The sequence below is a fragment of the Aptenodytes patagonicus genome, chromosome 12 (assembly GCF_965638725.1).
Source record: "Aptenodytes patagonicus chromosome 12, bAptPat1.pri.cur, whole genome shotgun sequence".
Lineage (NCBI taxonomy): Eukaryota > Metazoa > Chordata > Aves > Sphenisciformes > Spheniscidae > Aptenodytes > Aptenodytes patagonicus.
This window is the reverse complement of record NC_134960.1, coordinates 9094603-9113345: the sequence shown is the minus strand read 5'-3', so window position 1 is coordinate 9113345 and position 18743 is coordinate 9094603. Positions and strand designations below refer to the sequence as shown.

General features: G+C 43.1%; 1 protein-coding gene across 7 annotated transcripts in view; it reads right to left on the bottom strand.

Annotated features, from left to right (window-relative positions):
- SGCD (sarcoglycan delta) overlaps positions 1 to 18743 on the bottom strand; it is a 358768-nt gene that overhangs the window by 27618 nt on the left and 312407 nt on the right. For all 7 annotated transcript variants that reach the window (XM_076350312.1, XM_076350308.1, XM_076350309.1 and 4 more), the window contains one exon: positions 15315 to 15387. In XM_076350312.1, coding sequence (XP_076206427.1) covers positions 15315 to 15387 — 73 coding nt within the window. The remainder of the gene's footprint in view (positions 1 to 15314; positions 15388 to 18743) is intronic.

Below are 18743 nucleotides of genomic sequence, written 5' to 3'. Positions count from 1 at the left end.
GAACAGGAACATCATCCCTTGAGCTCAGTTAGACCTGCAGAGCAGGCAAGGCTGATGCACGGAGAACATTTCTACGTGGAGCAACACACAACGTGGGAGGCCAAATCATCCCAGGCAAAGCTGCCAGGTACCTGGGCTGTCCCTCTTCCAATGCCAAAGCCAGCGTGGTTACTTATATAGTGCTCTGCATCGTGCACCGAGGGCTGTCACAGGGTTTGGTGTGGAAATGGGAGACCTTTGGCATCCCACTCCAAAAGGGTAAGGACCTGGTGGATGCACTTGGGGAGTGGAATGCAGCTTGTCCTGCGACTGTGACATCCAGCTCTCACTCTCACTGCGCTCTGTGCTGTGAATACAGAAACAGAACTCAAATAGCTCTAAACTCTCCTATTTCAATGTAAGAAATGGTAGGGTTTCAGGAAAAAAGTAGAGGCACATGCTGGTGGCCTGAGTATATATAAAAGCAGCTCAGGAATATTTATATTAGCAGAGTGCACAGCAGGAAAAGCTGAGCTGTGCTAATGGCAAAGCTGCCAGAGTACATCTGAGTGACTGGCTCAATAGCACGGCGTGGTGTGCTCGCTGCCTGCCCATCCACACGCAGCTTCATTAACTCCCCGGCAATCAGGGCCTTACACATCACAGAAGAATGGAATTTACACATGGTCAAATCTAGCATCGCCCATAGATCACTCAAAGTTATAACCCTGAAAAACACAACAGCCTCACCATCTCCCTGAGTATATTAAGGTTTGGAATGGAAAATAGCTGTTCTACCATCCAGGATAAATCAGTAATTATTCAGATGGAAAGTAATACTGAATCTACCTGTCTATACACTTTGTACACTATCTAAAGTCTCCAATTCACATAACTCTTCAGACTTTGGTACTGTGGTAACTTTAATGCCAAAAGAAAACAGATAAGCCAATAAAAGAGGAAGTACAAGACACCACTTCTCCATTAGCACTTTCACATATACGCATAGGTGTGTTAAAAAAACATGCTAATTCTGACATGTTTTGAAGTCAAGATTACATGGTCTTTTATGAGAAGAAGTTTAGTGGCACCCCACAGGGACACGCTGTACTATTCTCATGCGATAACTGATCATCCCGGTCTCGTCTGTATGTCTCTAGCCTTTCACTGAAAGTACATCCCATCATTTTTCAAGTAGTTGAGTCAGATTTGCAAAGTCTGCACATTCTTATAGTGGCCACAAGCACTTAAAGCATCAGCTATTTTTTTTCTAAGTCTGGTTCCTCTTTTTTTTTTTTTTTAACCAAGTAGAAAATGCCAGAATTGTCCAACATTCTTTTTTAAAATGACCAGCTTGTGACCCCCTGATATTTATACAGCATAGACCATCATACCCTGAAAAATCAAGCATTATAAAAAATGAATCTCTCAAATTAGGTGCTCAAATGTCTTAAGTTACTTTCAGAAATATTGACTAATAATAATTATTGCCTGCTCTGCTTCACTGTTAATCTCTCTTTCAGAAAGTGCACTTCTTGAACTGTAGAAAATGACACTTTTAAGAAGAATTTTGCATTTTTCTGACTGCAGCAAACCATATGGAGAGTGGCTGACAGGTCCTGATGGATAACACATGTACTAGCAGCTTCCCAGAATACTCATCTCTGAAAAGAAGGAAGCTCTACAAAATGGCCTGGATAGCTCCATAAATCAATGCGACACTGTTAATTCCTGACAGCTACTACAAATGAAGGGATGGTCAATTTTAAGATTGGTCCTACAAAACTCTTGTAATCATTCTTTCAAAAGAGCCATAAACTCCACTTGGGAGCAAGAGAACCATTATATACAAATACTTGGTGGATCTGTTGAAATTTCAGCCTAGCTCCTGGAAGCTAAGAAGTAAAAGCGCAGTCAAAGATGTTTCTTTTGTTTATTTTTTTTTTCCCTGGAAATTCAAATCTAAAAAAGCATTTAATTTGTTGTGGAATAGTTCAGTCACACTGGCAGGTTAGCCAGGGCTGTAACCTACCACAGCCTGGACGAGGAAAGCCAGACGTTAAGGAAATAGTATGCACTTTGCTTCACTCAGAAACAGAGAACTGGCATCCAGCTAGAGGAAAGCTTCCTCAAAGAGATGATTATGAACCCAGCCCTCACTTTGGTATTGCACAGACATTTTGACATACTGCGTGAGTCAGAGAAACACTTTTAATCTGTATCTGAGCACCTTTGCCAGCAGAACTCCCATTGCATTGACACCGCTTCCCCTTTCAAGTCACATCAGTTCACCAGCTATGATGCAACATCATTGAAAATGTGCATGGATTTATTAGAGGTTACAGCATAAAATATGCAGGCACCTTGAAATATATTTCAGACTGTGACAGCAGACAGAGAGACTGAATGTATGTCAGAGGTTTATGATGAACTCTAAAGTGTCTTCATTTAAGAGGCAGCATCCTTTTTTATAGGCATCCTTTATTGCTTGATTTATTTTTACCTATCTGTAACTAACCTCTAGACTCATAGATTTAGACTCCTGGTGTGACGTTGCTTGAATGCCGTGCACTTCAGAGCTCGACAAAATGTTCTGACAAAGTCATTGCTTGGTCCTCTCTCACCGCTCAAAACAATGCCAATGGATGGAGAGATTAAATGCTATCCCACTGCTCAACTGAGAACCCATAAAATCAACATATTTATTGGTTGTTTTAGAAAATTTGTCACATTCTAAGCAGGAAAGAGCAGGAAAGGACTACGAGAGATTTAATGTTCCATTTTCCACTCTCTTTAGCTGTATTGCCCTTGGTGTTTTCAGTAAGACCTTTTTTTGCAAAGAATTAGGCATGAACTGATGGTGGTGAGCCTGAGTGAGTGATAAATTACTCTCTTCTTGATACAATCAGTTTGATCCCATATAGCAAAAACTGAGCATTTATGGACTTATGCAGGGCATAGATGGGCCAAGTCCCATGCTAAGGCAGCTACCAGATCCCAGAGCTGAATTCAGGACCCGGGTTGTTTCCAGATGTGCAGCTCATGCAGAAATGCATACAGTGTGTTTACAAGAAGACCTCATTAACTTGAAGTGAATTATACAGAAGTGATCAAGGGACATAACGTGCTGTGTAAGGGCATCATTACCTCATGACTTCATGGGAACTTTTTTGAATAAAGGCAAAGCACTGGCTACAGGATTTAGCCTATTAATACTAACACCAAAACCCCATCGGTAATCCCACATTACCAAACTTTCTGTGCTTCAAAAAGTATTAGTGAATTACGCCATGCAGTATGATATACACCTAAAGGTTTGGATTTGGTGAGAAGCAGAAATGCATTGCCCAAATCTCCTGGCACCGTACGGTTGGGACTGGCTTTTTCCACTGTGCTCCCAGCACAGCTCCTTCTGCCCCAGGGGAACAAGAATTGATTATCTGGTACTGGGAGGTTTGGAGGCTTTAGGTAGAAATGAAGAGCAATTACGAAGGACTTAATTTTTGTACCCTAAAAGGCTCTGTCAGAAATGTCATTTGTAATTAATTAGAAGTGTATAAACCAGATAAAAGCCTGTTACAAGTCAAGTAGTTTTTAACCCAGGGAACTCTGGGTTTCAACTGCTGGCTGAAAGCTCAGGACCTTTCCACAAGTTTCTCTGTGCTTTCCAGGTGATCCTTCTGGCAGCACTCGAGTTTCCAAAACGAAATTCTTCAGGTTTATAACAAAGCTTCCATCTTTAGACAGATCTCCTCAGCTGATTCTTGTAAGATAGCCTGTTTTTCTAAAGACACTTCTATTGCAATATGAATTTATTACAAACCATTTCACATGCACACATTTTCAATCATACCTTGTGGGTCATAAGAGAGAGAATTTAATTTCGGAAACCTTAGGAAGCAATAATAATCTTTAACCTCTGGCATTGCACGAGAAGATACTGCGTATTTTCTATCAAAATGAACAGCTCTAATAACCTTCCATTAATATCCATTTATATTTATTACTCCTTCATTAAAGTTAAGACACCAAATCCTTAATAAAAAAGATTAAATTGACACTTTACTTCTTTCTCTGTCTTTTAAAATGTTAATACTTAAGGAAGTGGACAGGACATGACATTTTTATCACTGCCACACAGTTCAGCACTAGCAGCATAAACCCTTTGTGTCTTGCTTTTTGCCCTTATTATATCAAATATAAGCAGATTTTCACTGAGTTCACTGGCAGGGAACATCTCCTTACGGCAGCACATCCCCTCATTATCCAGCCCTCTCAGCTGTTCTCAAACTCACCAGGAGGCCATTCCCCCTCTGCTTTACAACCTCTTTTATGATCCTTGATGGCGTAAGTTTGGGGTGTTTTTGGTTTACTTTCTTGCTTGATTCTCCCCTGTCACTTTATAACACATCCTCAGCCAGCCTTCCCACAACCGTTCTTAACGACATGAAACCAGGCAAAGAGGGAGAGAATCTGTTTTTGTATTGTGAAAAGCAAGAGATAACTCATGAACCGAGGTCAGCTCAACATGAGAAACAGAGAATTGCAGCTGAGTTTCAGCTGGCAAAACAGCTGCCAGGAGGGTCCCAAGAGCCCGACACCCGTTCGTGTTACCCTAACCTGGGGGAAAGCTCCTCTCCTTCTGCAGCTACTGCCCACCCCTGGGAGATTTGCTCCTCCTCTCTAGAGAACCGAGCTGTATTTCTGAACATGTTTTTTCAGGCTTTCTTGGAGCCACTCACCTGCTTTTTGGCTATTACTGGGTTGAAATCACCTTTCTGCTTCCTCATCTCCTGCATGGCCCTGAAGCCACATGACACCGTGTGCAACATGCTTGTAAGTTTGGCTTCTTCTATCCAAGGACACAATGTCCTTGTGCAGCTGAAGTGAAACACGGTGTTATTTTACCTGCCAGCAAAGACGTGTGTATGTACTGAGGTATGTATTTATAGCAGCCACCTCTGCTGATGGATGAAACGGCAGCTGCCACTTTGCCTTTCAAACCGGCAATGCTCCACCTTTAATACAGTGCTTTCACAGGTTTGGCCTCAAAAAAATGCTGCCTTTTTCAGTGAGTCACTCCAATGCCAACTCAGCTGGGAATCAGAGCAGGGGACTGCCAGCTTCAGAAGTGTCAGCAGAATCTGGAAATGAGGCGGCGAAGTCCACAGGCTCTCAACTTTACTAAGATGGAGAAGAGAAAGAGGAACCACCTGCCAGCTTCTGCCTGCGCTGCCGGCTCAAGTAGCTTCTGCATTTCCATTTCATCCCTTCATGGGACATGAGCGTGCGAAAGGTGCAAGATGGGTCATCGACCACCTCTAGTCCAACGTTGCTGACCCAACTTTTTGCTGAGCCCAGAAAGCGCATGGCAGCACGCAGCTAATGCTCACACACTAATAATAAATTATTATCCTTTGAGATGAAGAAGAGACCAGGGAGGGAACTATGGGTTGTGCAGGGGTGCCCAAAGAGGGACACAGGTTTGACTGCCAAGTCATATTTAGAAAGGGGTTCTCATTAGCCATGTGCTGCCTCCACGCCGAGAGGCAGTGCTGAGTCCAAACACCATTCGAGAGCACGGAGTGACATTCCTCTAGTATGAACTCAGCAGCGCTATTCGGTTGGAAATTATTACTATTCAGAACAGCCAGAGGTGCCACAATAACCCACGGGATAAATCCATAGTGCAAAATACACATGAGGAGTAGAGCAGCAGCAGCCACTGCACATTAAAAAGATAAAATCAGTTCAAGTCATGAGGAAATGACATAGCTACTCCTGTTTGGCCTAGAGAAAACAACTGTATTCCACATGAAACATAAATTCAGAATAAAGATTCTGTAGGCACAGTGAATGTTTATGATTCTCTTAATAAGTATACAAAATACTGCTTTCAAAAGAAAGGATCCCATTATAGTTATGGACACATTTTTCTCCTCTCTTTAATAGGGCTATGCAACAGCTATTGATTCCTGACTACAGTCCGAAGTACAATTAGTGTATTTGTAAATGTGTCCTTTTTAAACACAGTGGACTTGTATAGCTCGAAGTACCTCACTCACACTAAATAATAAGTATTATTGCCTTCATACAGCCAAACCCTCCAGCATCAGCAGACGGCAGTAGGAAACAAAACCCTGAGGAACTCCTCACTTGGACAGGAAAGCGCCTCAACTGTCCTTCCCTATTTTGTACCAGGTTAATGAGAAGTCCGTGTTAAATGCTCGGTTTTAAGGAAGTTGGTTCATTAGCTGCTGCTTTTCAGCAGGTGAAACCCCAGCGGCAGTTCCCGTGCTGGGCTCTGTACAGCTGCGGGCGCGGGGAGCTCTGTTTGCCAGAGGGCTCCCAGGCTCGTGTGCGAAGTCTCAGCAGGGAGATAGTCCTTCTTTAAAAGCAGGTACCGAGTGCTGAGTAAGGCAAAGATTTTTATTTTGCCTGTTTTGCTCTTCATTTTGGATTTTAGAAATGCAAGATACACAGCTGGAGAGAAGTATAAAGGGATAGAGAGAAATATTAGAGAAAACCATGTATTTTTCTATCCAAAAGCAAAGATGGTGCTCAGCGGATTACATTTCTCTCATTTCTTTAAGATAAGAACAGTGTTCAAAGGAAACTCTCCTTCTCTTCTGAGGTATTCAGTCATTTTGAACATGATTACATCCTAAATATCATAGTATAGCAAAGGATTGGGATCACAGTGATAGGTGGGTAAGGTGTTTTCATTGCCACCTTTCTATTTACTTCTGTATTTCATGCTCAATATCCTTGGTACAAATATTTCCATCTATCTCAAGTACAAATGTTATGATAAAACAATAGTTATTGAGCCTCTCACAGAGCATTACAAATGCTGCATCCCAGAGCAGCACACCAACTGATTCATGGTGCAGCATCTCCCAACCACCCTACATGACAGCAGCACTAGCCAGACTCTGCTGCAAGGCGAACATGTTGCCTGACTTGCACTGAAACAAACGCTGGTTTGCCTGCCCTCCTCTCTGGGTAGTTGTCTAATGATGCTTTTAGGACACCTACCGGCTGCAGTTAGTCAATAACCTGCAAATCCTACTACAGTTGACACCCCAAAAATGGCCCTTAGAGCCTGCAGACCAGGTATTCCTCCCAGGGCACAAGCAGTAAGGTATGCCACTCCAGAACATGGTAGCCCCCCTTAATCATTATCAAAATGTAAATGAAAGGCAACATTTTCTATAAACATCTGCATTCCAGAGGCTAAAGGGTATTTTCATCATTTTTTGCAACACCTTCAAAAAATACCACCTCAGGGAGCAGACTAACCTACTAGACAGATACAACATGTTAGATGTGTCACCACATCCTTTTAATCAGTGCATAGTCAATATTCTGTATTATATGAATAACTAATTAGTTTCGCAACTTATTTCCACAGATGTCATTTGAAAATCTATCTGAGGAATGTAATCTGCACTTGAGAGAAGGACAAACATTGTAATTAAGTATTAAGCCATTTCACCAGTGTGAGTCTGCCATGGAGTGTGAAATGGCTATAATTCACATTTTTAAGACCTCGCATTTATTAGCATCTATTTTCTACTCAAGGTTAGTGGTGTGCTGCACAGAGAGTTAAAAAAAAGCAAAAAAAGCTCACATTTTTGTTATTCAAATGCATATACGTGCATGTCTGACTGTACAGATTGGTCACACCGATAGGGTTTCTCTCAAGTCCCAGAGGACTTCTGGCTTGTACACCTTTGTGAACGGCACTCGAAGGTTAGATGAATGCTCTGATTATGGAGCAAGCAACATTCTGCTGTTGAAAGCTAATGACAATCCTGGGCGCAACACACCTAGACAGGATACAGATCTTGTATACAAGAAAGATATTCAATCTGAGATAACGGTCAGGATTGATGATTAATATCTCCCAGAAAAAGGCTTTGTTTGCATTAGGAAATCCCTACAGAATAAATGCAGAAAGAGAATAATGAACCAGGCTGTTGAATTTTATTCAGGGCCCAGGAAAAGTTAAACTGGTCTCTGTCTGGAACCATTGCTCCGGTTGTGATTATGCTGCTTAATTATATGCAGAAGAAGAGGAGTCTTGTGTATCCTCCCACCAACCACCAAACGAGAGGGATATTTCCACTGCTCCCTATCCCATAGGCTATGCCATTTGGGAGTAATTTCATTTAGAAATCTGCCTCCTTACCTCCCTGTTCCCACTCCTCTGTTTTCACTTGAAGTGCCATGTAGCTCTGGTGGAATACACACGCTCTCGCACCCATGTGTTCCTGCAGCACAGGGGACACGAGTGCATCTGGGAAGAGCCATGCACCCCACTGCAGGCTGCTCAACCACAAATTCCAACTGCTTTTTCTTTTTTCCCTAGCTTGAGCTTATCTCATTTTTTACTTCAGCAATATACCGTGTTTGAAACACCTTCATGCCAAGCTGCCCTTCCTGTCAAGCCTGCTTTCACCGTCCATTAGCCCTCTTTGAAGAGGATCTGCTTGTCCATGGACAGATCCTATTAGCAGCACTGTGAACAGGGCAGGGCCGTGATTTATCCAGCCGGGATAAGTCAGCAAAGCTCTGTCAACGCCCCTGCCATTTCCCAGGCATGTGCCTCCTGAGCATCTGATCCATATCTAGGCTTCACCTGCTAAAAACAGGGAAGGAAAGGACACCAAGAGCTAAATCCCCTCTTTCTGGTGCTGGGTGTGAAAGAGGTAAAGGCCATTAGAAGAAGATTTGGTAGGGTAAGAAAGGGAACAGCAACTCCCCTCTCCTCTTCTTTACAATAGAAATACTTTAACAGACGGAAAGCCCCAGCAATCAACTGCCTCCTTAACTCCAAGCCTTGTATCCAATGGTATAAAGAGATCTTAATACACTGCCCACAAGAAGCCTATGGAAAGACTATCTTTGATTTGGGAGGGTTGTGGCTTGTCTTCTATAATAGAATCATAGAATCATAGAATCATTGAGGTTGGAAAAGACCTCTAAGATCATCAAGTCCAACCGTCAACCCAACACCACCATGCCCACTAAACCATGTCCCTAAGTGCCTCATCTACTCGTCTTTTAAATACCTCCAGGGATGGTGACTCAACCACTTCCCTGGGCAGCCTGTTCCAATGTTTCACCACTCTTTCAGTAAAGAAATTTTTCCTCGTGTCCAATCTAAACCTCCCCTGCCGCAACTTGAGGCCATTTCCTCTCGTCCTATCGCTTGTTACTTGGGAGAAGAGACCGACCCCCACCTCGCTACAACCTCCTTTCAGGGAGTTGTAGAGAGCGATGAGGTCTCCCCTCAGCCTCCTCTTCTCCAGGCTAAACAACCCCAGTTCCCTCAGCCGCTCCTCATAAGACTTGTTCTCCAGACCCTTCACCAGCTTCGTTGCCCTTCTCTGGACACGCTCCAGCACCTCGATGTCCTTCTTGTAGTGAGGGGCCCAAAACTGAACACAGTATTCGAGGTGCGGCCTCACCAGTGCCGAGTACAGGGGCACGATCACTTCCCTCCTCCTGCTGGCCACACTATTTCTGATACAGGCCAGGATGCCATTGGCCTTCTTGGCCGCCTGGGCACACTGCCGGCTCATGTTCAGCCGGCTGTCGACCAACACCCCCAGGTCCTTTTCCAACAGGCAGCTTTCCAGCCACTCTTCCCCAAGCCTGTAGCGCTGCATGGGGTGGTTGTGGCCGAAGTGCAGGACCCGGCACTTGGCCTTGTTGAACCTCATACAATTGGCCTGGGCCCATCGATCCAGCCTGTCCAGGTCCCTCTGCAGAGCCTTCCTACCCTCGAGCAGATCAACACTCCCGCCCAACTTGGTGTCGTCTGCAAACTTACTGAGGGTGCACTCAATCCCCTCATCCAGATCATCGATAAAGATATTAAACAAGACCAGCCCCAAAACTGAGCCCTGGGGAACACCGCTCGTGACCGGCCGCCAACTGGATTGAACTCCATTCACCACAATGAACAGGCAGCAGCTTTGAAGGGATGTCAACAGGAGGAAAGGCTAAAGCAAAGTGGCCATGGCTGTGAAATCAGCGCGAATTCTGCTCTGAGAAAGTCTCATCTAACAGCAAGCATTTCAGGAAGCCTTAGCTGTCATGGGAAAATTGTTAGATCAGATGTGGTCTCCTAGATTAGAAAATGGAGAGTGATGAGGACCTCTGCCATTCAAAAGAAACTCATCAGAGTCCACTTAAATTAGCTTGAAGTTTAGAAACCAGGAACCTGTTCTCTCGTTTTAGTTGTATGCTAATAGGTATGTGTTGGCTTTAGTGGAGATAGTCGTATAAATACAACCCATCTGTGTCATATGAAAATAGTTATATTTGTTACAATGTGGAAAGTAAAGCTCATCCCAAGGCAAAAGTCTGTTGTCTTTTAAGCTGGTAGGACTACCAAAATTATCAGGATTGCACTGGTATAACAGAGAAAAGAATGGCATCCTTTCTGGTAAATCAATCGGAAAGTAACACCAGCTAGATACAAGGCTACATTGACCATTTTTCCCTTGCTGAAACCTCCCAGGAAACCCCAAGTGTTTACTGTAAACTAAACAGCATTTCAGTATCACACACTAGTCTTTATAAATGACTTCCACTTCCCACCAATTACTTCCTCTTTCATACCATTCATTTTTTGCATTTCCTCTAATTTTTGTTCTCTTAATCTTTATTAATGTAATGGGTTTTAGACAGAAACATTATTTGTGTTCATACTTATTGAAAATGTCTCTGCTGCCTTGTGAAACACAGCTGAAAGAAACCTTAATTTGGTAAGAATTATTGTTTTGCAAAATGAGTATTGTTACATTAGCTGAGCACTGTATTTAAATTGCTTTTTGTTACAATAGGTCTCACTTGGACTATTTGGATAGTTCAGTACTGTACATGGTAAGGTAGAATTGCACTAATAAAATCAAGCTGCAAGTACATTTCATCTGCCATTTGGTACTTTCAGTGCTTCATAACTAACTATGGTCAAAAATTACCCCTTCAAGCCCAAGGGATTAATTCTCCCTTAACTATAGTTGTGCATTACAGGAAAAACAGTCATCCCTTGGTTTCCTGGCCTTGGATGAGCGGTTTAGTGCATTTTTAACCTACAATAATTGTGGATGGATTCCAGGTGTGTGCTTGCCCCTCATGGAGTGAATTTCATGCTGTCTGATTTCTTTTTATTTAACTCTGGGAACAGAAATGCCCTAAACCAGGTTTCTTCGCTCTAGGTGCCTCTGCCCAGCATGACCTGGCCGTCAGGGAGGCACCTACGCTAGTTCTGCGCCCAGGGACCTGCTCCCACCAGGAGCCCAGGATGGATACTAATACACAGCACCCATCCAGCGTACACCTTCCCAGCTTCCAGCACGTAGCAGTTTAACAATATCCTCCTGATAATTTTTCTTATATTGGATCACCCACTTTTTAATCCCCTCCCCCTAAATTATTTTCCTTCTTCCTTACTCATTGGCTAGTCTAGCCCTTACCCCTCGCCTTGGAGGATATGTCAGTGGCAATGAAAGCGCTGACCTTGTTGGCCTCCTTGGCATATATTTGCGTTTTGGAAGAAGATAAATTGAGGAAGGCAGATGATTCCTGCCAGTGTCAAGGAGAGGCTCTCAAGACAGGCTCTTACCAAGTTACCTGGGTGCTACTAAAACAATCCAGTGAGAAAAGGTCATCTTGAATTCAACTTTTATACATAGGCAATCACATTACCATATGTCAAAGACACCAACCTCCATTAAAAAGAGTCAGTGCAGATGAGTACAAATATTTCAATGTCCAAACAAATTTCCCAAGCCCTCCCCCTAAACTATTTTGGGATGATATTGAATGGCAATGTTAAACATTCCAAGAATTTGAAAATAATTTGAATTTGTTTGCTTTCTTTTTTACTGTTTTTGACCAGTTTAGAACCCAATGAACAACTACCAAAACTTTCAAGAGTCTAAAATTACTTTAAATAAGTTAAAACATGGAATTGTTCACATAAGTGTATCAAATAGTTTTTCAACCATCTCTAGTTCTTAGATCGTTATTAAAGAATATTCTGGATCCCAAATAGGAAACATGAACCGTTAATAACACCCTGCACTAAACAAGACATTTATGAGCTCTGGCATTCCTACTACAACCGATACTGAATAGGATTGTTTTAGGGCACATGAGTCTGTCTGCAGCACGGGAGAGCATCTCCTCAGAAGACTCAGCAGCAAAGTCCAGACCTGGTTCAAACAAGCACCAAACCAATTCTTACAGCCTTGTGATGGGCTTAGCATGTAAGGAAAAAGCTACACACATATTGCCACCTGCATTTTCTCCATCTAAACCATTACAAACAAAAGTGTTTTAAAAAGAGCACTCAGAAAAGAGGACCACACCCTGTCTGTTCTCCAGGATGGTGACCACCTTGTAGAGCGGCCGGTTACTAATAAATGAATTAGGCTATATGAACTGAAGACCATTCATCAGCTAAACGGGGACAGAAAGTCTGTTGAGAATGTGTGTGCTGTTGCTTGGAGCGAGTCAGTCTTCGTGACACATGGGCATGACTGAAGGCCTTTGGGAGATGGGAGGAAAAGAAGGAAAGAAACAGAGATGACTGGCACGATGGCATACTGCCTATCCTGCCAGGGAAATCAGTCTGTCTGTTAAGGAGAGGAGGAAGGGAAAGAAGACATACAGATGGTCTGACTCTCAGTGGTGACAGGAGCAGTTGGTCTCCTCTCTTTCCGATAGTGACAGTCGCTGTCACCTTATTTTGAAGTCTCCTAACGAAAAAGTGGGAGTCAGTATGGTACTGAAAAGAGCAAATGGATAAATCAGGTAACTAATCATAACCATTTGGTCTAGGAAGAGCGATGGAGGTTGGTGGCACCTGGTGACAGCCTGCAATAGCTGAATGTGCACTTTCCCACCCCGAGAACTTCAGCCTAAGGAAGAAAGAAAGTTTGCACTATTTATTAGAGAAAAAGGTCTTTTAGAGTCAAGCCAGCTACTGAGTGCATGTTTACAATGCTGCTTTCCTAGCAATGTATGACAGCTCGGGACTCATAGGCTGCCATCTCATTCAGTCCCATTTCACTGCAGCATCTTTTTAAATAGGCCAAAAGGACACCTTATGCACACACTCTGCTATCAAAATAGGAAGGGACCAAAAAATGTCCCCCCAGAGTAAGATTATTTTCTCTATTAACTCTGTACTGCACCCAAAAGGCACCATTTTACCGAAGCAGCAGCCAGTGCTCCAACATGTAGAGAGAGAGATGGATGGTTCTCGGTTTGAGGAGGAATAGAGCATTTGCTCTTGGGAAACCTTGCTTTTTCTACACAGTACCACCATTGGCTCTTTTCTTCTCAGGGTGGTGGGAAAAACATTTATTTTTGCCAAAATTAAATTTTCAGAAGCACACAAAATGTTTTAGGACCCTGTGGGACATTTGTTTTTCAAAGTAAATCCTATTCAATGATTTTCCCTTAAAAAAAGAAAAGAAAAAGAAAAAGAAAAAAACCCCACCAGATTTTTGGAGGATTTTTTTTAGCCAGTCCACTAATTTCAAAGGAAGTCAGTTATCTAACAGCTTTCTACATAAAAGAAGTGAAATAACAACTTGAATTTAAAGCAGATCAAATATACTGAATCAACCCCTCCCATGGATACTGCCATTAATTTATTTCAATTTCATTTAGCTTAATTCTCTTTGGAACAGAAGCATACTCAATCAGATTAAGGCCATTTTAAATCACATTTGTCCCCTGTAATATGACACCCTACACTTATTTGGATTAAATTCCCCTCTCATGTTTAGAAAAGTCCTAAGTAACCACAAACTTGGACCTAAATCTTGCATCTCTTTTGCACTAATGAAAATGGGACCTGGTTTTGTAAGTTACTTAGATGCTATTGGATATTTTAACCACGATCTTGCTTTTTTTTTTTTTTTTGCTGAAAATTTCAGCAAACATGGGCTGTGCCAGAAAGTCTTTGTCACCTGAACCTCACCTACAAATCCACCCACCCGCTGACTGCTTTGTTTGCTTGCTCGGCCTGGAGAAACGGAGGGTATGTGTGCTCTGCACCGCTGCACCCTGCCCTCCTGGAGCTCCTTCCTCCACAGCAGACCCTGGAGCTGCATGTCAGGCTGAGCAAAGACCGCTTCCTCTTTTTTTAAAGGAAGTATACCAAGATTGGGAAAACCACAAGGCAGGGTTAAAGTCACTGCGTGGAGAAAGAGAACAAACTTTCATAACAAACTGAATCACACCACCACTGCACTTCCTGTCTGACATATGATCCCCATAGTGCAAAATGGGAACAATTAGAGCGTTTCCAGAGAGAAACTGAAAGATAGCGATAGATCCAAGGGAAGGCAACCAGGATATTCTTCATCTTCCACGGTGATCTAGCTAGGCCATAACTATCCCTGGTATCAGAGCAGAGAGAGTTAATGAGAGGTCCTCTCCCATCTTGGTGCATCTGCAGTAAATCTGCAGCGCTCCTGGACAACTTCAGCTGTCTGAAGATTGCTTCATCCCCAGCAGTTTACAGGAAAGGAGAGTTTTCAACCCAAGACCTAAGGACAAGATGTCCTGGAGATTTTTTCACCTTTTCCCTCTCTCTCTTTTTCTAAGGAAGGATAATTAGAGCATTGATGGCAAACCCCAACAGCCCTCTTGGTCAGAAGTTATCAGGAGATTCAGTCAATAATTAATTGGGCCATATGATTAGTCTCTTTTCAGAGACTAGTCATCCAAACTAACCTGTAGTGCCACACTTTTTTTTTTTAATATAAAATAAATATAATGCCCAGCATTAGCTTGAGGGCAAAGCTGGTTCTCAGGAGATGTGCTGTTTATTCCCTCCTGATACACTGCTGTCAGCAAGAGGCATCTCTGCAAGTGTCAGGAGTTACATGCATGCACAGCTAGACTCTGTGTAGGTCAGGGAGGGTTTGCATTTCTGCAAGACAGATAATGCTGTAGAGCTTTATCCTTCCTGCTGCTACTCCCTGTAATTCAGCACAGACTCCAGTACCTGCCTGCACAACCAGGAAAAGATTTCCCTATTTCTTTCCAAAGGCTGAGCCCAGGGTAAGCAGAGCATGTTACAGAGGAGAAACTATGCTCTCATGACCCGTGATTGCCTTTAGCTCGGTCATACTACATGCAAACACAGCAGGTCCCTTCTCTTCTACGGCATCCCCTCGGTGATGCCTTCCAAAGCGAACCCCCAAGCTCTTATGCAAAAGCAGAAACGATGCCCAGCAGTACGCACAACTCCAACAAGGCGCCACTGAGTTACCGTTAAACCATATTCCAAAGTTTACCTTAGTTCCTTGAAGGGGTCTGCCCTGACATTGGGAGTTTCTATAGATTTAGGGAACACTGTGCCTTCTGCTCCTGAAATCACAAAACAAAACAGAAGACAAATTGTAAACATTATAAGCTGTTATCGGGAGTGATTGTCAAATCATACCTAGGTGCAATTTAACCCGTCGCCTGCCCCCATTTCTCTCTTGCACACATCCCTTCTGTCCCCAGGAAAAGCCAGACCTTGATCATCTGAAATTGGTTGCCTTGATTGCAACCGGGATTTGCCTGTAAACTGCACTTCTGGCTGTAAAAGCAGCTGCTTGCGCCCTGACTGTAGGAAGTGTTTGCCGACCCAACTGATGCAGGGAGCTTGGAATAGATACCCCCTTGGTAACCAGGCATCTAATCCAGCTACATCCCTCACTAATGAACCCGGATGCATGTCATGAAATTATTTATTTTGCTGGGCTCTGAGAGATACTCAAAGGAGAAAACCAAATTTTGGGTCAATCACTGCAAACGTCTCTCAGGTCAGGCTGTGCTCCTGCCTGGGGAAAAGCAGGGAGGTGTCCACCTGATGAAATGCAGTACAAGCAGGCAGCAGGCTCTGCTCTAGTCCCAGCCCAGCCACCGGTTTGAAGTGTGACCCAGAAGTCATTTAACTTCTGCTCACTTCCCCCTTCTCTTCGAGACGGTGGGGAAGGCAGCACTATCCTCATTTGTTGAGTGTTTTTAGATCGTGAGCTGTAAACTGCTAGGCAACATGAACAGCTTTCCTAAGTTTCAGGCCACTGCAATCCTCTTACGTGACCACCTGCATAGCCCAGGTTGGGCCATTTCACCCAGCCATCCCTGCATTGGGTCCGTATTTGTGACCGAGCCATGCTGTGTCTCTCTAGAAAGATGTGCTCTCCCAGTTTCATTATTTTAAGACAAAGACAGCCCATGCCATCCTCTGGTAAGCCCTTCCGCTAATTGTTCTAATTTAAAAATGTGCATCTAATCTGAATTGGTCTCACTTCAGCTTTCAGCCACTGAATGTTCTCGTGCCCTCGCGTGCCAGCCAATCGGCCCTGCGTGAGCAGACCCTCCACCTTCTGTAGGTAGTTACCGACGGTGACCCAACCACCCCAACCGCCTCTTTTATTCTCTGAAAAGTTACAGCTTTCTGAATCATTCACTGTGAAGCAGATTTTCTGGACTTCTCATTGCTCTTTTCTGAACTCATTCCACTTTTAAAATACTCTGTTGGGGCACAGGAGTCCCCAAGTGCTGTCACTGATGCTCTGTGCTGCAGAACATCACTTTCTCGCTCCCCTTGAAACTTCCAATTGAAACACAGCTAAGACGGGTATTAACTGCCTTACACACAGCAGTGCACTAGAAATTAATGTTCATGTTCTCTAACATATAGCTACCTACCCAGTGAGCAAATATGACCTATATTCCTAAATCTAGACCTGTGGTCTTGTGTTCAGATGCATTGTGAACAATTAGTCATTCATTATCTGTATTCATCACGGCAATTTCAGTGTCAGCATGCAAACAGCACCAGTGGCATTTTTTTTTTCCGTAAGTTTTTCTTTGATAAAGCTATTGGTGCAAACTACAGATCCTGATGAGACCTTTTACATATACTGTTTGAGATCTCTCTTAACACGAGCTATCATAATTGTTACCTATGTGCAGTCTGGAAGTCACCACTATAGAATAAAAAAATGTTCTAAGATGATGCAAAACATGTTCACACAACATCCTTCTGTAACTTCTGCTGTAAGTGAGAAACACCTGTGGCTTCAATAAGACTACACTTTCTTTGCACTGAAATAAATTAAAACTAAGCTGTCCCACTGTGTTAAAGAAAAAAAATCAGAATGAAAATAAGCACTCCTAACATTTATAAAAAACCCCCACTCTTTTTTAACCTAGAGAAAAACAAAGTAATCTCAAAGATGATAAAAGCAGTCTAAAGTTTGAAGCTTTATACTTGGGAATTGAAATTGATCCTATGACACAATACAGATATATAGCTCTTAACTTTACTATAAGCCTTCATCATTACAAGTTGTCAAAAGCAGCTGTAACTTGCCAGCCATGAAGGTTATTATTATCAGATCCGTCCTCTCTCAACAGTTTACAAATGATTTAAGTCTCTGCTTACCCACACAATTGCCTTGGCTACTAGCTTTGCAATAAAACTTAGCAAAAGTCACAGCCTGCACATATCTACACAATAAAACCCTTTCCACCTGTATTGCTTAAATGGTGACTTTATGCTGGTAATTTTAATTCATTTTTACCCACTTTGTCAGCTACTTAAGTTATGCAAAGCCCAAAATAACGATCTGCACGTAACCAGAAATGCTGCAGAATAAGGAGAAACTTAGCATATTTCTAACGACCTGGGGTTTTCCAGGATTTCATTATTTAATTTCAATGCAGGAAGCAACTTTGGAAACAAAGCCAGCGAAGACTCCAATGCAGTCAATTCAGAAAGGCTGAAAGTAAAAAAGCCTGCTATTCCTTTCCTCCATCTCCTTGTTTTCCTTTCCCTACACACAGTTCTTAAACCCTCTTTTCCTGTCTTCTTTATTCCCAGATCCATGGAAGAGTCCCTTATGCACTGGGAACAGGAATGAGATTTCCATATCCTTCTGTTTCTCTCCTTTGATATGAATTAGAAGTGGACGCTACCTGCCTTGATAAGGCTTCCTGCCTTGAAAATATCATTTCTTATTATTCTGTTTTAGGAACACAAGATCTCCCAAAGGGCCACCTGTCCCTGTCACTGAGTAGGACATCAGCCACGAGGGGATGCCTCGGGACCGGGACCGAGACATCCCTCCCCTGACATTGGCTGTCAGCAGCTGAGGGACTCCTTGAGCTGGCCGTGTCATCCAGGCATTGGAGAGACACTGATAAGCTTTCCTCACCTCACCTAATCATCATTTTAAGTGTCCCCATTTCTGTGCAGGGGGCTCACAGATGAATTACTCTGGATAAGTTCTTTTGGTTTCAACCTGCTGCCTCATGATTTCACTGGATGCTTGTTCTGCCTTGGACTGCAAAAAGCAGTAAATAACCATCCTCTTCTTTTTGTGCTACTGGAAATTTTATAGACCTCAAATGTGCCCACTCCCACCAGTCCTCTCTCTTCTACGCTGAAGAGTCTCGGTCTCTGCCTGGGGGATCAGCAGCTCCCGCAGTGCCTCCCGATGGAAACAACTGCCTTGGGACAGATTCAACTACACTGGACATTTGTGTCAAAGTCTGGCTCTTGGCCACTATGGAAGTCCCTAGCCAGGCTGTGATATCATCAGTGTCGGATGGCGTTGAAAGTGAAGGCATTAGGCTGGAGGAAGTGACCTCATGTAGTGGTTTTACTAAAGGCTTTGGCAAAAAAAGAACGAATGTTTGAGGGAAATGTGCTGTTGACACTGAAT